General features: G+C 45.3%; 1 protein-coding gene across 13 annotated transcripts in view; it reads right to left on the bottom strand.

Moving 5' to 3' along the window:
• Positions 1-20,985: 20,985 nt before the first annotated feature.
• Positions 20,986-24,082, bottom strand: part of ZCCHC7 (zinc finger CCHC-type containing 7) — a 238,958-nt gene continuing 235,861 nt past the window's right edge. For 12 of the 13 annotated variants that reach the window (XM_054657807.2, XM_016960374.4, XM_016960379.4 and 9 more), the window contains one exon: positions 20,986-22,289. In XM_054657807.2, the coding sequence (XP_054513782.1) occupies positions 21,856-22,289 (434 nt within the window). In that variant the 3' untranslated portion in view covers positions 20,986-21,855. The remainder of the gene's footprint in view (positions 22,290-24,082) is intronic. The other variant, NM_001280422.1, reaches the window with a different exon arrangement.

Consider the following 24,082-nt stretch of genomic DNA (forward strand, 5'->3'; position numbering starts at 1 on the left):
ATGTATACACACATACATTCCCAAACATCTATATACGTGTCTATATAAATCACGCAGTTTTATTTTCATTTTTAAATAAAGTTCTGCAACTTTAGTGTTTGTTGTTCTGAAGCAAAGCATACAAATGTGTGAAGTGCTGGGAGCCACAGAGGACAGTGCCGGTGCCAGTGCCGGGATGAGGTGGCCCTGAGGGTGGGGTGACTGTGGCATCCTTACTGTACCCCTCGCTGGGACGGCATGGTCTCCCCCAAGGCTTCACTGAGGTGGCGCTGCAGCCGGCCGCTGACCATGACAGGATTTGGCTGGGCAGAGACGGGAGAAAGGGGTACCAGGGGAAGACAGGGCAGAGTGAAGGCCTCGGGTGGGAGAGGCGGCCGTGCCCTCGGTGGCGCATCCTGCACGTGGAAAGCCTCCCCGGATGGTGGACGGGCCAGTGGCGCCCAGACTCATGGCTTGATTCAGGCACATCCCTTTCTCCTGCCTTCCTTTGGAGGTCCCACGCAGTGGCCCGAAAGCATCCGGAACCAGCCACATTGTGGGGAGAGAAATAATCATTGGGGTCCCGATTCATCATGGAAACAAATGCTGTACTTGAACACTAAGGAGAGAGTTGCATTTGCAGAGCCCGTGTTGTTTATGCCGTGAGAAATGACTTCATAGGCTGAAGGGTGGGGCTGGATGGGGCTGGCCGGGTCTCAGTGTCCTCTGCCTATTCATTGTCTAGGGGGCAAGCCAGCCACAAGTCCACTTCCACACTGACAACTGTTTTCAGAAGATGAGACGTCTTTACATGTGGGAATTTACCTAATGCTAATCTGGATAATTAAGAAAAACCCAGCCAAAATACCCCGAAAAGATTCAGAAGGAACTACTGCTGATCTTCGTAAACACAATGGCACATTTCTGTATCTTATTCAGATGGCACTCCCAAAATAACTGGTTCAAGGGCCTCCCGGGTGGCCGGTGGCAGGGGGCAGATGTCTTATGAGGTCCTGGTCCTGACAGCCCAGCCTTCGGCACAGACTAAGCTGCAGACACCCTCAAACCCTTGCATGCTTGGTCCATGGAGATTTAGCCACATTCCCTTCCCTTATGACTCTCTTCCCTTCTCTGGGTCTCAGTGTTGCCCTTTGTAAAATGAGGTGAGGGTGGGGGGCAAGAAAAGGCCATTACAAAACAAATCATAAAGTAAGGAAAAGAATCACCAAGAATCCTTTCCAATCTGATCTTATTTAAAAGCAAAAAACACACTCTAGTCCCAGCTACTCGGGAGGCTGCAGCGGGAGGATTGCTTGAGCCCAGGAGCTCAAGGCCAGCCTGGGCAACGTAGCAAGACCCCATTTCTTCCTTTCCTTCCTTTTTCTTTCTTTTCTTTTCTTTTCTTTTCTTTTTTTTTTTTTTGACAGAGTTTCACTCTTATCGCCCAGGCAGGAGTGCAGTGGTGTGATCTCAGCTCACTGCAACCTCCGCCTCCTGGGTTCAAGCAATTCTTCTGTCTTGGGCTCCCGAGCAGCTGGGATTACAGGCACCTGCCACCATGCCCGGTTAATTTTTTGTATTTTTAGTAGGGACGGGGTTTTGCCATGTTGGGTATGCTGGTCTCAAACTCCTGACCTCAGGTGATCTGCCCACCTCAGCCTCCCAAAGTGCTGGGATTACACGTGTGAGCCACCGCACCCGGCCTCAAGGCTCCATTTCTAAACACACGCACTCACAAAACAAAATGAAACAAAACCCAAGGGGAAACCAGATCAGCTAAGAACCCCTAAGCTGCCCTAGGTTCCAAGCCTCAACTCATGACCTTGTCCTGATATCCCCTCACTCTATCCCAGGACACTGTGTCTACCTACCTATGTATTTTACCTTCTCTCCTACACACACACACACACACACACACACACACAGAGTCTTGAGCTCTCCAGCTTGTGCCTTGGTTTACCCATCAATATTCTCACGTACAGTGACTTGGGACCTCAACCACATCATCTAGACTGTGGTACATCATATCTTCTCCCTTGTGCCCCAAGCTGGCATGGCTACCCGACCCCGCTTTGAGATCATCGACAGCACAGACCACCCTTGGTCAGCCATGCTGGGATCATTCCTGGAATCAGACAACTTCATCTGCAGTTGGGTGTCCCTGTCTCTGTCCTATCCGTCTCCTCTCCCACCACAACCATGTTCCGACCCTGACCAGTGCTCTCAGCCTGGATGACTCCTCCACTGGCCTGCCTATGAGCCTTTGAACAAGCCTGTCTGAGATGCTTTTCTCCCCATTCATTCTGCTTTCATCTAAGAGCCACTTCCTTAGGGGAAGCCTGCGCAGATTCCACTCTTCCAACCCAAGTCAGAACTGAGCCGCCTGCCCCACCCCTAACCAGTCCCACAGACCCTGTACCAGCCCCAGCTGAATGCCATGGCCATCTGTGTACATACTAACTTCCAGCTCTTTTACACTGCCTTTTAAAACACTTAAAAAAAACTGACAATAACCTACATAAAGTACAATTACAACTCAACACATTTTTCTATATTTATACATCCTTGTATGGGTTTAGGATGCAGATGGGTAGGTCAAGGCACCAACTGTGAAGCTAAAGACTCTCTGTGGGTGTCCCCATATGTGTTGGAGAGACAGGACTACCTATAGGTAACCTAGACATTGGGGGCAAAGAAAGTAGACACATACTCAGTGTCCTGGTATGGGGTTAGGAGGTCTCAGGACGAGGGTCTTGATCTCCTAGATGAAGACACAGAACGTTTTCCGCACCCCAGAAGGTTCCCTTGTACCCCGTTCTGGTCTCCCCAAGGGAACTGCTATCCTGACTAACAGCACAGATTTAGTTTTGGCTTTTTGAATTTTAGGGAAATGGAATCTTTTGTGTCTGACTTCTTTTCCCTGCAGCTCAATGTTTGTAAGATTCCTCCATGTTGTTGCAGGTGGTGTGGGATTCTGTTTTGTGAATACCTCAGAACTTACCTACCCATCCGCTTACTGAAGGGCATTTTCAATGCGGTTTTGCGTAGGTGAGAGATTGTGCTGAAAGTGCAACTTTAAAAATCTTTTTTTTTTTTTTGAGACAAACTCTCATTCTATTGCCCAGGCTGGAGTGCAGTGGTGTGATCTTGGCTCACTGCAACCTCCACCTCCTGGGTTCAAGTGATTCTCCCACCTCAGCCTCCTGAGTAGCTGGGATTACAGGCGCCCACCACCACGCCCGGCTAATTTTTGTGTTTTTAATAGAGACGGGGTTTCACCATGTTGATCAGGCTGGTCTCGAACTCCTGACCTCAGGTGATCTGCCCACCTCAGTCTCCCAAAGTGCTGGGATTACAGGCATGAGCCACTGCGCCAGGCCTTCTATTGAGATTTTTTAAAGTCGGCCGGGCAAGGCGGCTCATGCCTATAATCCCAGCACTTTTGAGGCCGAGGTGGGTGGATCACCTTAGGTCAGGGGTTCAACACCAGCCTGGCCAAATGGTGAAAGCCTAGCCAAATGGTGAAACCCCGTCTATACTAAAAAAAAAAAAAAATTAGCTGGGCATGGTGGCACATGCCTGTAATCCCAGCTGAGGCATGAGAATGACTTGAACAGGAAGACAGAGGTTGCAGTGAGCCAAGATTGTGCCACTGCACTCCAGCCTGGATGATGGGAGTGAGACTGTCTCAAAAAAAAAAAAAACAAAAAAACAAAAAAGAAACCTTGTTAGAAGACAAGGGAAGAGGCTAAAAAAATCTTGATAACTTAATGGCTTCTTCATGCTCTATTGAACTGACTGCTATCATTTACTTCTCCATTCTCTCATTGTCAAACATTTCCACTATCCATAATTATCAGGAATATTCTGTGAACATCTTAGTGGATCAGTATTTAAGGGGATCCTCATTAGTTGTTAGGGAAGAGTCCGAGAAGTGGCTGAAGAAGTAACCTTGTGAGAAGACTCTTTAGACATAAGACCAAAGTGCTGAAATGAAGCTTGCATTGGTTTGCGAGGGCTGCTACACCAAAATAACACTGAGTGATGTCATCCACAGATGTCTAAGACCAAAGCATCGGCAGGGTTGCTTTCCGCTGAGGCCTCCTCCTTGGCTTGCAGGTGGCTGCCCTCTGGCTGCCTCTTCATGTGGTCCCTGTGCACCCCTGGGTCTCTTTGTGTGTTCCGGTCTCCTCTTCTTATGTATTAAGAACACCTGTCAGATTGGACTGAGGCGCTCCATAGTGACCTCAGGTTAACTTAATCACCCCTCTAAAGGGCCAGCCTCAAATACAGTCACATTCTGAGGTACTGGGATTTAGTACTTCAACATATGAATTTTGGGGGAACATAATTTAGCCCATAACAGAACTCCTTCCTCAGAGGTTGGAAATGTCCCTTGGTGTCACCAGGCTTGGGTGTAGCCCTCTAGGTTCCTTCCAAAGCTGAGCTGTATTTTGGTGTGAAGACCTCTCTCTTTCAGCTTCACCCGTTTTCCTTTATCAGTTTCTCATCACTTCACTGTCAATCAATCCAGAAACTCTTAACCTTGGAAGCACATTGGAATCACGTGAGTGCTTAAGAGATAATTGTGGTGCCTGTGTCCCCATCCAACAGATTCCGATGCCATTGGTCTGGGGGTGCAGGCTGGGCACAGAAGACTTTAAATCTCAGGTGGGCTGGGCGCGGTAGCTCACGCCTGTAATCCCAGCACTTTGGGAAGCCGAGGTGGGTGGATCACGAGGTCAGGAGATCCAGACCATCCTGGCTAACGTGGCGAAACCCTGTCTCCACTAAAAATACAAAAAACTAGCCAGGAGTGGTGGCAGGCACCTGTAGTCCCAGCTACTTGTGAGGCCGAGGCAGGAGAATGGCATGAACCCAGGAGGCAGAGCTTGCAGTGAGCTGAGATCGTGCCACTGCACTCCAACCTGGGCGACAGAGAGACTCCGTCTCAAAAAAAAAAAAAAAATCTCCTCAGGTGGTTCCAGTGGTTCCGAAGCGAACACCTCCAGTCTTTGATCTCTCTGTTCCTTGCCTTTTGTAAAGCATGAGACAGGGCACAGTGGCTGTTTAATTACTGTCTTCCAATATTCATTAAAGCTTCATATTCCAAAGCCTGTTTTTAACTCCTCTAAAGTTCATTTCAAAGCTTGGTGGTAATTTGGCTCTTTTGTTAAAATTAAGTCCTTAAAGTAAAAATTAAAAGACAAAATGGAAAACCACTGGGCATAGAAAATCCACCCTGGGTTTAATAGAACATCTTAAGTTGTGGACTAGAGTGAGACTCTTGCTGCTCAGTGCGGGCGGCGGGGGAGCTTGCTATACATTGTGCTCCTTGAGGCTTAGGTTCTGTGGAAGCTTTTACAAGAAGAGGATAAAAGCTAATTTTCATGAGAGCCCTGCTTCTGTGGTGGGGTGATTAGGAAACTGTTGTGTTGAGTTTGGGCTCCTCCAAGTTAGCACCCCAATTCTCAATGTTTGAAACAAAGCTTTAGAGTATTCTCCCCATGGGTGAATCTTACAGACTCACTGAGCTAAGGAAGTCAGAGACAAGAGTACCCACTGGATGATTCCATTTATATGAAGCTCAAGAATAGGTGAGGCACTCCTGTGTCCTTGCACGTGCTGCTCCTCCTGCTTGAGATGACCTTCCCAATCTTGCTCACCTGGAAAGTTGACTGTCCTTCATATCACAGCAGAAAGCCTGTTTCTCTACCTCTAGGATGGCCTCAGTCACATCCTTCACTTGTCACTATTCGTTTTGTTTTTTGGGACAAGGTCTTGCTCTGTCACCCAGGCTAGAGTGCAGTGGCATGAGTATGGCTCACTGCAGCCCTGACCTTCCAGGCTCAAGATGTCCTCCTACCTCAGCCTCTTGAGTAGCTGGGACTACAGGTATGGGCCACCATGCGTGCTTTTTTATTTGTTTGTTTTTTAATAGATGGGGTCTATGTTGCCCTGGCTGATCTCCAACTCCTGGGCTCAAGTGATCCTCCCACCTTGGCCTCTCAAAGTGCTGGGATTACAGACGTGAACCACTGTGCCCAGCCTAGTGTTTGCTTATGTGTGTGTGTTTGCTATTAGGCACTGTGGTGCTTTCTTGGGGGAGCTACTCTCTCTGTATTTGCAGTGTCTGGCACAGTGCCAGGCACTGAGTAGGGCCCAAAACACGAGATTTGTCACTGAATTGTGTTTATTCCTTTTTTTCTTTTATTTAAAAAAACTGAGACGGGGGTTTCACTATGTTGCTCAGGCTGGTCTTGAACTCCGGGGTTCAAACAATCCTCCCACCTCAGCCTTCCAAAGTGCTGGGATTATAGTCATGAGCCATTATGTCTGGCCAGAATTGTGTTAGTTTAGAATGGGAAATGGAGAGCTGTGACAAGACATTCTTCTGTTACAGCCATTCATTTGTTCATAATGATACTAAGCAAGACGGAGAAACATGTGATTCAAATGCCTCTTTGGGAAACACTCCCTTGTTTGGGATCTGCAGGCACAGGTATGGACAGTTCCCAACTCCAGAGCAGACAGTAGAATGGCTCTATAAAACAGAGGGATGAGAATTTGGGACCGAGGTGGGGCAGTGCTGGAACAATGGAGGGAATTGAGGGGGAGAGGACAGAGAGAGTGGGTAGGGGGAGCTGCAAGGACAGTGGGAAGCTATGCCCAGTGTCATGTAACCTGTCCTCGTAGCCCCCAAATCTTCACTGAAACTCCTGAATCCCGTAAAAGATTTGATGGGGGTGTGTTTGTGTGTGTGTGCAAGTGTGAGCAAGCGTGTGCATGTGTTATTGTGTATGTGGCAGCATGGGTGGTGCAAGTGTGCATATGTGCATGTGTACATACTTGCGTGTGTATGAGTGTGAATATCGAGTGTGAGTACAGAACTGAGAGGAGTTCTGTGCTTCCTGCCTGGACTGTCTCAGGAGTGAAGCTGAGGCAGCATGCGGGCGTCATGAGGAAGTAAGCCTTGGTATCTCAGAAATCACACACCAGAGGGCTGGCGTCAAACCTCTGAGGGGCCAGGAGCTTCCAGCTGAACTGAGTCACACATTTCTGGAGCGCCCTTTTGGGAGAGCAGGTCCTGGCTGACAGGCAGGGCCTACCCACCACGTTGAGAAGCCTGAGTCTCCAAGGGAACGGTGTTCAGGACTGATTAGCAACATCTCCCCCGGGATTTGACAGGAGGTTTGCCCTTCCTGGCCTCTAATGGGTGCCAAGCAAAACGCTGGGCTTTTGGGATACAGAGATGAATCAGATACCTGCCCTCGAGGAGCTCCCAGGCTTCTGTGGGAGGCTGAGAACGTAAAGAGACAATGACAAGCCAGTAGCTAAGGGCTAGGATAAGGTGGTACTCAGAGGCTGGGGGGCAGAGCTGAGAGACACAGTGACGGTGCCTGCAGCAGAAGGGAAGGGAGTTTCCCCGTGGAATTTCTGACAGGGTTTGGGGAAACAGTAGGAGGGCATTTCCAGCAGGGCCCACAGCATGAGTAAATTTTCACAGAATAAAAAGGTAGGGGTGCCTTGGGGGTAGATCAAAAGGAGGCGTGGCAGGAGATGAGCAGGACAGGAAATCCGGGGTGATTGGGAACGGCCCTGAGTGCTGTCCCTAGGAGGGTAGTCCCTAATGGGGTCACCTTGGCCAGGTTTGCCCGTTCTCATCCTGGCAGGCCCTTGGGAGGGCAGACACCCTACAGGTGCAGCTCAGGCATCTCAGGACACCCCCACAGCTGGAGGGAGAATTTCTCTGCCCCTGTGCTCCTGCTGTGTTTGGAGCTGGAAGACCCAGTTCAGACTCTGCGGGACCCTGAGCCCTGTCTGAGCCCTGGTGTTGTGTATGTTGTGAGCCACTGCAGGTGCAGGACAAAAGGCCACAGATAATTTGCATGGGATGGAGAACACATTTGCAGTTTCCTCCTCTCACACATTGGAAATTTCACTTTCACAGCCTTTCTTTCCTCATCACAACCACACCAGTTTCTTCATAGCACCACAAGAGTCTGTTGTCACAGAGAAACCCCAGCTTTCCTCTGTGGTGTTTCTGCCTCACTGGCCTCTAGGGCTCCAAAAAGTTCAACACCCAACCATAGATGTCCCCTCCTTCAGGTCTCCTGCAAACCCTGCTCCCACGCCCTGGTTCCCCACCTTGTGGAAAGAGTCTCACACTGGGGTCGGGCCTGGGCAGTAGTCCTGGCTCTGCCCCCAACTCAGTATGGGATGTGAGGCTCTCTCTGGGCCTCAGTTTCCCCATAGGTACCAAGAGCATTCTAGACTTCATTATCTCTGAAAGTCCTCCAAGACAACAGTGACTTTCTGATCTTGAGAGTTTCTTTCTCCTGGGAACCCCAAGATAATCTATAGCACGTGCTGGGGGCTTGGCCCTTGGTGGCCTAGGAACTCGCTTCCTTCGGGCATCTTTTCTGTTTGCTCTGCTGCTGCTCCCCACTCCCTTCCCAGTTTCCTCCTGTCCTCAGGTCTAGTTCCTGCATCTCAGAGTTCATTTGCTCCCTGACGCATCGTAACTCCATGGGAGGTGTTATTTTAGAGGTGCTCAGTCCACGGTGCTAAAGGAGGGGATGGGAGTCGGCTTCCTGGCCCAGGAGGGAGGCCTCTTCTCCGTCCAGCCCCTCACTCCCATGCCACAGCCTGGATCATGCCATGCCCAGAGATTCTTGCAAATAGCTGAAGGTGCCTAGAAGTAACAAGGCTGTTGAAGCTCAATATTTAAACACATTTTTCACTCCCTCCTAACTTGATGAAGTTTGCAAATTGTTTTCTGTTGACAAAATGTGGCAGAGAGAGTGTGAGGGGGTTGAGGGGGCACCAAGGCCTGGGTCTGGCCATTATTCTGACTTGATGTATGACCACCGCAAGCCTTTTCTCAGTTCTTCCCTCAATTTCCCATCTGTGAAGTGAGGAGAGGAGGCAAAGTCGGGTGGGCTAGAGTGGACTAGACAGTCCTTTGGCCCTTTGCAGCTCTGACACCCACCAGAACTTCAAAAATCCTGCCATGGCCGAGACTCCCTTGCAAGATGTTGCTGTGTGCACAGCCTGGCTTGCAGATGGGAAGGGAGGGCTCGTGAAAAGACAAGAATCCTCTGGAGCATATAGACAGTCTTCCACAGTCAGGTCTGCAGTGGGAAATCCAGAGTGACCCAGGAGGCCAAAGTTAATTGAGGAGATAAAACCAGAAAACTCCCCTGAGCAGCCAAGTGCAGGAAGGTTGTCAATGCAAATTAGCAGGAAGCGATGGTTAGTTGGGTGCAGGCACAGGAGACAGGTGGCTGGCGACCCATGACTTCTCCAGGATGATGGTGGGTCCTGCAGGCCCCCTGAGACTTGGTGTGGAAGATGAGGCAGGGTTGCGAAAGGAGGCTGAGGCGGAGGCGACTTTGACAAGTCTCCTCCCAGGAAGGTTAACCAGGGTAGGCTGGCAGGCAAGAGGGCGCCGGTGGAGGAAAAGTGAGTGGGGCCTGCAGATGGCTTCCATCTCAGGGAGGTTCCCCGTTCTGCTCCAATCTCCGCAGGCTCCCTGGTGGTGGAGAAGGGGTGGGGAGAGGAGCAAGGACTTTTCTGAAGGATGCAGTTAATTGTAAGGGACATTTCTAGTATCTGGGGTTATCGGAATTCATACAGGCTCGGAGGGAGGCTCTTCTCAGCCCCTGGTCCATGCTGGCTGGATGTTTGGATCTCCTTCACAGCACCATGTTAAGTGGCTCAGCTTTTTGTTGCTCGCCTCCGGGGACCAAGAGCTGTGTGTGTCCCAGGCAGCCTGTCCCACTGGTGGAAACTCCAGTCTGGAAGTGTTTCTTCGCACCAAGCCAAAGTCTGTGTCTCTACCTGTGGGCCTGACCTGACGTCAGTCCTCTCTTTCCTCCCCAAAATAGAGTGCTTTGCATCAGCATTCGGCACAATCTACCCATAGATATTCAGTCTGGTTATGTCTATGGTAAATTTTATGTAAAAAGCAGGAATAAATAATATAAAACTATAAGGCACAAGAGTTACCTGGTAGGCCTGGTACCGGGTTCTAGGAATTCTAATTTGGCCAAGCTTCTGTGTCAGTTTGCCAGTCTGTGTCTCAGTTTCCATATTCGAGATAAAGACCACTGTGATGCCTAATTCTATATGTCAACTTGGCTAGGCTATGATGCCCAGTTGGTTGGTCAAATGCTAGTCTAGATGATGCTGGGAAGGTATTTCGTAGATGTGATTTATCAGCTGACTTGAAATAAAGGAGACTGACATTGATAATGTGGGTGGGCCTCATTCAATCAGATGAAGGCCTTAGGAGCAAAAGCTGAAGTTTCCCAAAGAAGGAATTCTGCCTTAAGACAGAAATCCTGCCTCAGCTGCCTGCCCTACAGATCTTAGACTGGCTAGCCTACACAACTGTGCAAGCTTGAATAAATCTCTACTATTGGTTCTGTTTCTCGAGAGAACCCTGACTGATGTAACCACCTACCATGTCTGTTCATGTTTTTTAATTCCTTAGAAAGAAAAGCAATTTATGAGTACTAACATTACAAAAGTGCTAATTGCTAATTTGTGCAGTGCTGTGTTAATCTAAAACACATCTCCACACAAGTGACTCATCCCCCTAGTCAAAATCTTCGATGGTTCTCCACTGCCACCACTGCCATTGTGTCAGCTGCCTTTTTTTTATTTTTTGAGATGGAGTCTCGCTCTGTCGCCCAGACTGGAGTGCAGTGGTGCGACCTCGGCTCACTGCAAGCTCTGCCTCCCAGGTTCACACCATTCTCCTGCCTCGGCCTCCCGAGTAGCTGGGACTACAGGCATCCACCACCACGTGTGGCTAATTTTTTTGTATTTTCAGTAGACACGGGGTTTCACCGTGGTAGCCAGGACAGTCTTGATCTCCTGACCTCGTGATCCACCCACCTCAGCCTCCCAAAGTGCTGGGATTACAGGTGTGAGCCACTGCGCCCAGCCTGTGTCAGCTGCTTTTTACAAAGCATTATGCAAGTAGTTAATGACTAATATATACATATCTAATACATATACATCTAATGCAGAACTTTTTTTTTTTTTGAGATGGTCTCCTTCTGTTGCCCAGGCTGGAGCACAGTGGTGTAATCACAGCTCACCACAGCCTTGTTCTCCTGGGCTCAAGCGATCCTCCCACCTCAGCCTCCTAAGCAGCTAGGACCACAGGTGCACACCACCACTCCCAGCTAAGTTTTAGAATTTTTGTAGAGATTGGGGTCTTGCCATGTTGCCCAGACTCGTCTCAAACTCCTGGCTCAGGTGATTCTCCCACCTTAGCATCCCAAAGTGCCGGAATCATAGCCATTATCTGGAACCAGAAGACTACCAGAAGAAGGGCTGAGCCCAACACGAAGAGCTGGAGAGATGGGTGAAGAGGGCTATGCACTGTGTCTGGCCTCACTTTAATTCTTGCAAGAGACAGAGATATTATCTTCATTTTATAGATGAGGAAAATGAAACCACACTCTTTAGCTTGAAATTCAGAGACTTCAGTGATCTGGTTCATTTACCTCCCTCTATTACCCTCATGTGAACTAGAGTCAAGGGAAATTATACTAGACCTTCTTACTTAAGTGTGTCCTAGGTTATCCTACATCCAGGCTGTTGCCTATATTTGTCTTCCTCCTGAGATGCATTTCCTCTTATCCTAATTATTAGTCTTCTTTATGCTTCAAGAGCTAATTCCAATGCCATCTCCTCTGTGAAGTTTTCCTGGGTCTCCACCACCAGTGACACTAGAAGTGACCTCTCTCCACACACATAGACCCACATGAATGCCTCTTTGTAACTTAAGTTACACTGGTCTGTTTCAGGGCTTCTCTTTCCTATCTTAAAATGGAAGCTCTCTGAGGGTAGGAAACAAGTCTGAGAGATTATGACAGATGAGAACACTGAAATCCATGCAGTTTCTTTCTAAAGCAGTGAATTTTGATTCAAAACACAAATAGGCCTCCTGGACTAAACCTTTTTTATTTTATTTTATTTTTGAGACAGGTTTTCACTCTGGTGCCCAGGCTGCAGCCAGTGGCGTGATCCTGGCTCACTGCAACCTCTGCCTCCCGAGCTCAAACGATCCTCCTGCTTTAGCCTCCTGAGTGGCTGAGACTACAGGTGTGTGCCACTACAACAGGCTAATTTTTTTTTTTTTTTTTTTTTTTTGGTAGAGACATGTTGGCCAGGCTGGTCTCAAACTCCTGGGCTCAAGTGATCCACCTGCCTTGGCCTCCCAAAGTGCTGGGATAACAGGTGTGAGCCACTGTACCTGGCCTAAACTTCTCTAAGAAAGTGTATCTATGGTTTTTTGAAAGACCAGGGTTGTTTTTCTCTGGCATTATTTTGGTGGACTTTTATTTTCTCTGGTCTTATCTTCCATTTGAATGACAGGCCCTCTATTGATAATTTAGAAAGCTTACATCTTGTTTCATCTGCCTGAGATTTGACAGAGCATAAGGGCAAGCAACACCAGCAAGCTCTGTAACCCCCAAAGCCTATAATGCGAGCCCCACATTCACTTCCCTCCTCTCCACCCTTGAAGCCACATTTCCAAAGGAGCCACTGCAAACCTTTCCATTTGGAAGTGCAGTCTCCCAGTCCAGTTGACTAAGTTGTCCAGTTAGTTTTGGTTGTCTCCATTTCGGTAACATCATGCAGAGGACAGTGCTGGGGACCAGTGAGTTGAATCCATTTACTTAAGTCTAACTGTGTTAGGCCCCATGCTGGGCCCTGTGAGAAAGAATAAAGATGACATGGCCTTTATCCTTTCTATCAACAGATATATGAGCCCTTACACACCAGGAGCCATACTCTTTGGAGCACTTAACTCACCTGTACAGTGTCTATCTTCTCTGAAGGCTTAGAAGCCCCAGGAGGGCATAGATAACACCTGTCTGGTTCACTGCTGTACCTTGAGTTCAGAAAGTGCCTGGCACATAACAGGTATTTCATAAATATCTGTAGTGGAACTGAAGGGGTTTCCATCTGTCTCACCAACTAGAGAAAAAGCCACAGCTCCTTAAGGGTAGAAAGTCCTAGATGTCAGCACAGGACCTGGCTCAGGTCAGATGCTCAGCAAGTGTTTACTGAGTTAGCTGAATGGCCCCATGTTCTGTGGAGGTCCAGCATGGGTCACCCCGACCAGCGCACAGGTTGTGGTGTGAACTCTGGGTTCTTTGTGGGTTCTCATTTGCCTCTGGCTTTTGCTGGGAACTGCGGGCTTTTGCTGTCGTATGTGACTCCCTTTCCTTACTTGTGACTTAAGAGATTAAACTATTAATGGTGTGGAAGCTAAAAACAGACCCGTCTCCAGGAGGGTGCCACAGAATTGTTTTTTTTTTTTTTTTTTTTGAGACCAGGTCTCACTGTCACCCAGGCTGGAGTGCAGTGGTGCAATCATAGCTCACTGCAGGGGCTCAGGAAATCCTCCCATCTCGGCCTCCCAAGTAGTTGGGAATATAGGTGTGCAAAACCACACCTGGCTAATTTTTTAAATTTTTTTGTAGAGATGGGGTCTCACCATGTTGCCCAGTCTGGTCTCAAATTCTTGAGCTCAAGTAATCCTCCCACCTCAGCCTCCCAGTGTTGGGATCATAGGCATGAGCCACCGTGCCTGGCCTTACTTCTTATAATTTAATTTTTTTTTTGTAGAGACAAGGTCTCCCTATGTTGCCCCGGCTGGTCTTGAACTCCTGGGCTCAAGTGATCCTCCTGCCTCGGCCTCCCAAAGTGTTGGGATTACAGGCATGAGCCACTGCGCCTGGCCAGAACAGCCACTTCTAAGCACTTAAGGCTAGGTGTATGCTCACAAAGGGATGGTGAGGGGATAAAACTGATTTTCCCATCAAAACAGTATCAAATCGAGGGATATGTTCATTATCAAGAGCATGATACCTAAAAATGATCACAACCAACCATCATGGCCTGCTTATATAGTCTCTAGACTGTGCACAAGCCACATCTACATGACTGGTTGGGCAGAGAGTGGCCACATGGAATCAGAAGACTACCAGAAGAAGGGCTGAGCCCAACACGAAGAGCTGGAGAGATGGGTGAAAAGGGCTATGCACACAGCAAGGAGATTCTCAGAAGCTGGGTCATGGGAAGGCAACCAGGGTGATGCTTACAGCAAGGGCTCACCTTGCTTACCTGGATACAATGGGGCAGAGCTGGGGAGGCTGGGGACTTGCTGTGTGGCTGTTAGACTGAGGGGTGCCCACAGGGAGGCAGTGCTGCACACTGGCCATCAAGGATTATTCTTGAGTGATGCCAAGGGCTACCAACTACCATTAGAACCACAGAATACCAGAGTTGGGAAGTAATGAGAACCCATCCAGGCTAATCCTACCACTTCCAACTTTATAATGAGAAAACTACGGCCCAGATAGGAGGTCTCAAGTTGTTAGAGCTTCGGGCCCTCTCAAAGTGGCATGATTCCTTATGAGAGCATCTGATTAGTAACATGTGTACACTGTTTTATGTAAGACTGAGCTATGTTTGGTAGACGTACTTGGGGGGCATACGTGGACATTTATAAGGATTATTCACTAGTGTGTGCAGGACTGAACTCCTTGAAGAACATAACTCTGGGCAGGAAGGACATGAATCTGGTTTTCCCACAGGAAATCCTTTCTTCACATGTGTACTCATTGTCTCCCCTCACTTGGGCAGCCACAGGGCACTTCCAGAGAGGCTCCAACCTCCCCTGGCTCCCTAACACCATCCTAGTGGCCAAGAGGCTCTCCTTTTCTATTCCCTTTGGGGGTCCTTCCAAGTCTCCCTACGCCCCGCACACCTATTCCATTGTTCTTGGAAAAAGCTTCTCCATCAAGGAGGAGGATACCATCTCCTTACCCTGCTCACCTGTCTCCATTGGCTTGTCCCTCTGGATCCATCCCTTCCCACTTCCTTGATGTGAGTGCCATAAGTTGAGTTTTATTTCTCCAGCATCCCTCTCTCTTTCGGCAGCTTCCTGTCAATGTCAGCCTCACTCCAGCCAGTGTTCTGTACTGTCAGCCTTTCACAGGCCAAGGGTTTAAAGAGACAGACACCCTCCTCTTCGTAGCTGCTCATTCCCTCCTCAATGCACTGCAATCTAGTTTCTTGGCTCACTGCTATCCTGGAACTCCTTTGGCAGAGGTCTGCCACTAAATCTGATAGGTGTTTTCCAGTTCATGCTTTTGTCCAACACACATTTCACAAACTGAAGTATAAGGATATATGTAAGATGAGAAGTTATCACTAATTTAAAAGTCTTGAGGAAGGTATAAATCAGAATGGAAAGTCAAACAGAGGAAAAAAAGAACATATGGAAGACCGAATCCCCCAATAAAAGCTTGGAATAAAAACAAAAGTGCAACTAGGCAAAGCAATTCTTATAGTTTTTGAGGTAGGAGTGGGTTGAATAATGTTCCTCCAAAAGATATGTCCAAATCTTAATCCCTGACACTTGTGAATGTGACCTTATTTGGAAATAGGGTCTTCAGAGAGTAATTAAGGATCTTGGGATAAAATTGCCCTAGATAATTTTAGTGTGGGCCAGAAAGCCAAGACACAAGGAGACACAGAAGAGAACCCTATGTGAAGACAGAGGGAGAGACTGGACTTATACAAGCCAAGGAACGCCAAGGATTGCTCAGGCCCACCAAAAGGTAGGAGAGACACGGAAGGAATTATCTCAGCACAAGAAGAAGAAACCAACTCTGCTGACACCTTGATTTTGAACTTCTGGCCCCCAGAACTGTAAGAGAACAAATTTCTGTTGTTTCAGGCCACCACTTTGTGGTATTTTGGGACAGTAGCTCCAGGCAACGAATACAGAGTGCATCCTTGCTGTTTCACAGCTCCACGCCTCACACACATGGTTCATGCTCTTCCCCTTTTGTTAAGCTGCAACACTTTTCTTCTGTTATAATGACCCATCGGGAGGTCCTGCCCAGTCTCCCCTCTCTGTAGCAGGACCAATCATGCTTCTTTGGTGTTACCATCATACCTGTATCTCTCACTGCACTCCTCACCTCTAAGACAAAATACTGGTTTTCGTGTTTGTCTCTTGCTTGTTAGCCCTTGAGGCTTGAGATTTCTCCACAGCAAGCACAGGCTATGGACTTTCTTTGTGTCAGGTAGTATTCAAGCAAGAATACTACCTGACGCAAAGAAAGTCCATAGCCTGTGTTTGCTGAATAAATCACTCAGATGACAACAGAAACACCAAAGAGGGAAGGATTAATATTGTCTGGGAGTGGTCATAAAAGGGGAAGAGGATATTTTGGGTAGAGGTAATAGCACAGGTAAAGGCATGGAGGAGAAGCATGACCTATTCAGGAATTAGTCATTCATGTGGTGGGACTGGAAGGGTGAAGGGGATAGAGGAGAAAGAAGAGCGAAGAACTGCAGAAGATGAAGCATGAAAGGCTTTGAATTTTAGGCCAGAAGTTAGACTTCAGCCTGTAGACAGTAGTTTCCGAACGTTGTGCATGTAGTTATCACCAGCATGCCTCTTAGATAAAGGTCCTACTCACAGGCTTAAGAGGTCAGTGACCTCTCCCTGCAAGGCCCCTGCAGGTGGATACTTGCCTTATGATCAAGTCTTCTTGGCCCCATATGGACAAAGCAGGAAGTAAAACTGAAGATAGCCTATGGACTACTGAGCCTAACTCACCCAGTTTAATAAGAACAGTCCCAATTCAGTGAAAAAATATTAAAATGTTTCCAATGGATTACCTGTGTGAAACTAGACTTTGTCATATGTACACACCTGCAAAATGATCACAAGATAATAAACATACAGTTGGTCTATGGTATCCTAGGGTTCTACATCCATGGATTCAACCAACTGCAGATCAACAATATTTTAGTCAGGGAGCGGTGACTTATGCCTGTAATCCCAGCACTTTGGGAGACCAAGGCGGGTGAACTGCTTGGGCCCAGGAGTTTGAGACCAGCCTGGCCAACATGGTGAAACCCTGTCTCTACTGAAAATACAAAAAATTAGCCGGGTGTGGTGGTGCACACCTGTAGTCCCGGCTACTCGGGAGCTGGGACCACAGACGTGTGCCACCACACCCGGCTAATTTTAGTTTTTGGAGAGACAAGATCTCACTAATTTGACAGGCTAGTCTCAAACTCCTGGACTCAAGCAAATCTTCCCATCTTGGCCTCCCAAAGTGCTGGAATTACAGGGGTGAGCCACCAGGTCTGGCCAATCTTTTTTTTTTTTTTTTTTTTTACTTTTACTAGCGATGAGATCTTGCTGTGTTGCCAGACTGGTGTCCAACTCTTGAGCTCAAGTATTCTCCTGCCTCAGCCTCCCAATGTTGGGATTACAGGCGTGAGCCACCATGCCCAGCCCCAAGTATCTTTTTGTAAGAAGAACTGTTCTGAGATTATGGCTGTAGCGAATGACATTGGTGTTTCATTCATATCTCCATCCGTCAGGGGGCTGCCTAAACCCAATTTACCTGGCTTAAACAATGACTAATTAAAAAAAAAAAAGATACACACACTACAGCTCCATTGCCCCTTACTAGGGCAACTTTGAGGTGTGGCCTACACTCTTTCTAGCGTTCCCTGTGAGTCTGAAAGTTCCTCTTTATGAGACATGACTTGATAAGCATCCAGCTTGGCTTCCTTCTCTTCTTTTCCCTGTCTCACTTCCCTCCCCACTCCTTTACTGGGTTTTCATGGAATCATTTCCCAGGAAATCATTTTAAGAAGTAACTTAGGCCGGGCACAGTGGCTCATGCCTGTAATCCCCAGCACTTTGGGAGGCCGAGGTGGGTGGATCACGAGGTCAGGAGTTCGAGACCAGCCTGGCCAACATAGTGAAATGCCGTCTGTACTAAAAATAGAAAAATTGGCTGGGCGTGGTGGCACGTCCCTGTAGTCCCAGTTACTTGGGAGGCTGAGGCAGAAGAATTGCTTGAAATTGGGAGGTGGAGTTGCAGTGAGCTGAGACCATGCCATTGCACTCCAGCCTGGGTGACAGAGTGAGATTCCATCTCAAAAAAAAAAAAAAAAAAAAAAAGTAACATATATTAAACGAACAGAAAAACTTTTGGCTCAAATCACACACCAATCAGCTTCATCCTGTGATTCACTGCATGGTAATGTGTAATAAATCACCAAAACATTGGTGCTTCTTTGAAATGGAAAGTCCAACTGTGAGGTCTAAGGGCCTATGTTGGATTTGGATCCTGGTGAGGGTTCCTACAGCCTAATGACATTCTGACCCAATTAAGTGTCCCATCAGATTAGTCTCCAACTCTTTCCTCCCCTCACTAGCTGAATCCCTTTGTTCTCACACCACAGTTCTATATTTTTCTTGCCAGGGCTCAAGCCATAGCCTGGCACCCTAGCGTTTGTTTCCATGATTCCTAAACTATTAATTTCCCTCAGCTGGCTGAGTCTCCAGTGGCCCAGATCCTCCACAAAGTGGTCCAGACTGTAGACCTTCATGCCATGGAACTAGTGTTCCTTATTTCACATGAATGGCCATGTCCAACCAGTCTCTCAAACACTGGCAATATGATGAAATGCAAAGCCTTGTAAGACAAGGGCACATCCTGTTAGATGTGGAAGGCAACGTGAACTCTCTCTCGAGTGAACAGAATTCCATTTAAGAAATAGCTGGGGTTTCAACTAGGGTTTCTGAACCTCAGCGCTATTGACATTTTGGGCCAGATTCATTGTGGGAAGCTAGTCTGTGCATTGTAGGATATTTAGCAACATCTCTGGCTTCTACTTATTAGATGCCAGCAGCATCCTCCTTTTGTTGAGAAAGCGAAGCATAAGACCAGGGGATCAGGACAGCTATAAACAAATGAAAGGCTCCCTTATTTTGTATGTAATTTTTTGTTGGCAGAAGAATTTTCAGTTGTTTCCTATGAGAAGCTTCTCTCCACATCTTTTAAAAACAGATTTTCCCTATATTGCTAATCCTGTCTCTCCTTACACAGACAAACCCACATCAATCTTTTCACTGCAGCACTAATGAATAATGTTTCTTTGCTGCCCATCAGAGTGGCAAAGAGAAAAGGGAATGGCAATATTCCATGTGATTGTGGGAATGGGGAGATGAATACTCACAAACTGCCAGGGACATATAAATGATTGGGGAAGAATCTGACTTGGGAATATAATTTGGCATCATGTATTAAAACTTTTATGAAATATATGCATGCTCTCTGACCCTAAATTCCATTTTATCACAATTGAATAAATGGAGAAGATATTATGTAGAAGAATTTTTCAAAAATAATAAAAATTGGAAACAAAATGCTCGACAGGGAGCTGATTAAATCATGGCACAGCCATATAATAGAACATCATGCAAAAGTGCAGACATGTATTTGCTCCCAATGTAAGTGAAAAACAGGTTACAAAACAATGTATACATAGGTATAGGAAAGTCTGAAAAAATAGACACTAATAATTTTAACTACATTTTTGTGTGAAAGAATCACATATGACTTGTTTTTAACATTTTTCCCCCTTAAAATGATTATATAATCTTTGTATAACAGAAAAATAAAGAGCTACTAATAAGTACTGCAAATAGCAAGGTCCACGAAAGCAAGACTTTCCATGGAGAAAATGGGAGACTGGTTTCCCTTGCTCTGTTTTGAGAAGGCCAAACACAAACCAAGGTAGAACCCAAGATAGGAGCCACTCAAGCTGCTTCAAATCAAAGTTGGGCCAGAGGTAAGATGTTTAGAATCTTCTTAATCCTACCAACTATACAGATCTTTACTGTTTTGGACATTTGCTTTTCTTCTCTTGTATTTATCCATGTAAAGTCTTATTTAATTAATGGTTGAATCTATACATATTTTAAACTCCCCATTGTTGTATGAAGAGTCTATATGTTAATAAACTGACTGATTCACCTTAACTGAACATTTGGTGTTAACAGCTGGGGGCAAGGGAAATGAAGAGGAAATGAAGCAAAGACTCCTCCATGTTTCTGTTCTTCTCTTACCAGGAAATGAAGACTGTATCTTCATGCCCACAGGTGAAGTAGCTCAGCATCCTTTCCTATCTGCATGTAAATACATGGACCCAATAGGTAAATTATACCCTAGAACAAAATGTTTGTCTGTAAGTTTTGGGAAAAAATAAGATAATGTGCAGAGACAAACAGAAAAAAAAGTGCTTCCTTTCTCTCCTTCTCCAAACAATCTGCTATGTATGAAAGAACCTAAAGAACGGCAATCCTATTTCTGCCCTGAAAGGAGATGCCTTAGGATCAGAAGGGGTACTTGTTATACCACATGAGTAATAAGCCATGTTTGCCTCAAGTCCTACTGGAGAATAATGCCAATTATCTCAAGGTTTTCCACTTCCATGAAACTTTTTTTATGGTTGCCACGTTTAGCAAGTTGTTAAAAAAAAAACCCTGGTTGCTTACTTTAGGGTGAAAACAACTCTAGCTATTAGGAAGCTATGCATCAACATATAATAAAGTTAGCTGAAATCTATGCAGCAACAGGGAAAGTGGTAGACTAAACTCTGCAATCCTACAATTTGCACTAGCACTGATTTGAGAGGACAGAATTCTTCCTTCCTCTCAGAAAGATGAGAGATGAGTCTGCCAGAAATATAGGAATCTGCATACTTCCCAAAGAGTAAAATACAAATTTAAGAACCTGACATTATAAAATTGTCCTATTTAATTGATTTCATACCATTTTATTCTGACAGAGAGCTTGCACTTGGGCAAAAATGGCATTTTTGACTCCAGTCTACAGGGATTTTATAACTTTATCCACCTGCCCAACACAACTATGCCAAGGCCGGGAGTGATGGCTCACGCCTGTAATCCCAGCACTTTGGGAGGCCAAGGAAAGAGGATCACTTGAGCTCAGGAGTTTGAGACCTGCCTGGACAACACAGTGAGACCTTGTCTCTACAACAAACAAACAAACAAACAAACAAAATAAACATTAACTATGCTCTTTGTCACTCAAACTCTCATTGTCTTTTACATAATAAACACATGTATTTACTCTCTTTCAGATATTTTATTTTTCTTAGTCTGACATTAGGTTATGAGAAGTACAAAAGATCCACAAGTACAAAAAAATCTGTATAGCTTTGCGGTAGTTGAAAAAAATGCAAGAGAACAAAAAAATTTTTTGAGTAATATTCATCTCTGCAGATCTGAGTGACAGTCTGCTTGAAACACCGCTGTAAAAGTGGTAAAAAATGATTTCATTGTGATTATGTTAAAATTTTTGATGTCTCTTTTACTTGTTTAGGAAATCTGTCTTCTGACATTTATACTGGATAGTTCTTTTCCTGTATTTTGCTGAAGCTCAATTCCCTGCCTCTTCAGGGCTTCACTTTTGTTTTTATAGTCAGCTAGTGATGTTTTGTCCAAAGGAAGATTCTGACAACAGCTTCAGCAGACAGAAAATCTGGATATAGGTTTATAGTTATTGTCCTTTCCAAAGTAAAAAAAAAAAAGTTGAAAAATATTGATGACTTTTTCTTAGTGTTAATTTCTCTTCCTGCAAGGATTTAATTTGAGGATAAATTACCTTTGATGCAGTTTTTTTTCCCAAAGTATTTTTAAAACACTTTCTTGAAAAGATGAATTCTTCTACCTATCCCTAGGATTCTGAGTAAAGATGACATATTGGAATAGGAGAAGTCCAGGTTTATCTTTGTACTTTCTTACCTAATATCCTGTTGGACACAGAGAATTGAGATCTCCATGGATATTCAGTAACTGTAGGAATGGCTGAAATTAAAAAAACAAAACCAAAAACTCACTTTATTTAATCATAGATAATAAACACAATGCCAGAAGGTTATAGACACAAAGGCCAAATGAACAATGAAAAGCCACATCAGAGGCTGCCTGACGGCTTAAGACTTTTTTTTTCTCTGCTTAATAAGAAATAAGTTATCATTGTCATCATCTTCCCAGCACCTCTCCTTTTTCTTCTGCTTGCCCCTCTTGCCCTCCTTGGGAGACTTGTCTTCTCTTGACGTGTGGTAATGTGATGAACGGTGAAAGGGCTTAGAAGGCTTCTGGGTTTTAAAACTGCCAGGAGAAGAGTAGGTTTTGGGGCCCCTGGGAAAATCCTCATCCACTTCACGATGTCTGTCAGCCTTCCTGTGCTTCTCCCAGTTTCTATTCTTGTTCTTCATTTCTTTTTGTGTTTCTTTATTTTCTTGAGGCCACCTGTTGCTTTTCCATGAGGCACGGCCCTTCCTTATATCATGGTGGGGGTTCTCATTTGCTGCTTTTATATAAGGTAGCTTGGATGGCTCTGGGATAACCCCATTTTTCTTGAGTACTGAAAAATATAAAAGTATTTTTGCATATTCAGCAGCTAAACAGTCCATGCTGAGCTTTCCTAAGTGTAAATAACTTAACAGACAGGGAAGCTAGATATTTAAACATGTTAACAGTACGACATCACTCACTAAAAATTAAATAGTTGTAGCTCTAAGTTTCTGATTGCTAAAAATGAAACACATTCAGAAATCCAATGATAGTTAATTATCCTTTTCAACAGTTTAACAAGGTTAAGCAATGGAGATGAGGACCTGTAAGAACAGTAATCATCTTAGCTTTGTGAAGAAAAGTCATGTCTGACCAATACGAGTTTCCCCAGTGATGAAGAGTCAGCCTTTGAAAATGAGGCAAAGCAAGATTTATAAAATGGCCTTTTGATGGTCTCATATGACATTTCAACTACCCTCTAAAGATAAGGCCTGGCCACAGTACTTTTAGGTGGATGCCAAACTGCCCAAGAGATTATTCCTCCAGGGTAGAGATCACTGGCTTTAAGGAGTGTGTGTGAGTGCACGTGAGTGCAGGTATCTTAGAGGTTTTAGTGATAAAGCTGATGTTATGTTTTGTCAGAGCTTGACACACTTAATACGAATCTCTGATAGTGATTCTGATACGGGTAGGTGGGAGATGAGGTTACAGTGAGAGATGAAAACTAGCAGTCAATAGAATCTTTAAAGATTAAAAAAGTGGCCAATAAAAACTTTTAGCATAGACTTTTATTATAAAAATTTCAAAGGATCATAGTGAACACCTCAAAGTGGATTTATGCTACAGACGTCGATACAACTAGCTAAAAAAAAACCAAAATGGGTTTTCTCTAATTATAAAAGTTATAACTGCTCATTATAGAAAACCTGGAAAAAACAGAAAAGTACAAAGAACATAAAAAACAGAAAGCACATATAATCCTTTAATCTAGAGATGACATTTTCATGCAATTCTTTTTAATCTCTAATTTGGTTGCCTAATCATAATCTACAACTACTATACCTTCTCCACACAGCTGACCCTTGCACAATGAGTTTGAACTACATGGGTCCACTTAAATGTGGATTTTTTCAACCAAATGAGGATTGAAAATACACCATTCCACAGATTAGAAACTTGTGTATACGAACGGCTACTTTTTCCTATACTCAGGTTCTGCAGAGTCAACTATGGGACATTAGTATGTGCAGATTTTGGTAAACGAGGAGGCTCCTGGAACCAATATCCAGGGATAGCTGTAGATGACATACATTTTATATTAAATATGTAAAATATGCAGAAGCTGGGAGAGTAATAACTCTATTTTCCTCAGAATTAGTACCTTCATTTTGGAAAGGTCCTGAACTAAGAATCCAGAAGAGAAAAAGGCCAAAAGAGTCAGAAAATAAGGTATAGAACAAACTAAAAAAATACAGAACTGTTTTGTTTTTAAAGCAAGAAAGATAACTTGGAAAACCACCTTGAAGTGAATAACAAGAAAGAACAGAGGTAGAGAAAACTTAAATGATAAGATATTAATTTGGTGATAAAGAACAATGTTTCCAACAGTAAGTACAGAAACCACAGAGGTGGTTGTGAACTTGGAGCTCTGCTTGCAGCGGTGGCCTCTAACAAATGACTTCTTCAGGGAAGCTCCAGGAATAACTTAGCAGGAAAGCCTTTCTTTCCATAAAAAAATACTGGAGAAATACAAATGGAAAAAAAAATAATTACCTGTCAAACAGAAAAATCTCAAAGGAGCCTTTAAAAACTCTGCCTACATAGATGGACAGCAATATTTTCTGGACATTTCCTAAAATGATC

This window comes from Pan troglodytes, chromosome 11 (assembly GCF_028858775.2).
Source record: "Pan troglodytes isolate AG18354 chromosome 11, NHGRI_mPanTro3-v2.0_pri, whole genome shotgun sequence".
NCBI lineage: Eukaryota > Metazoa > Chordata > Mammalia > Primates > Hominidae > Pan > Pan troglodytes.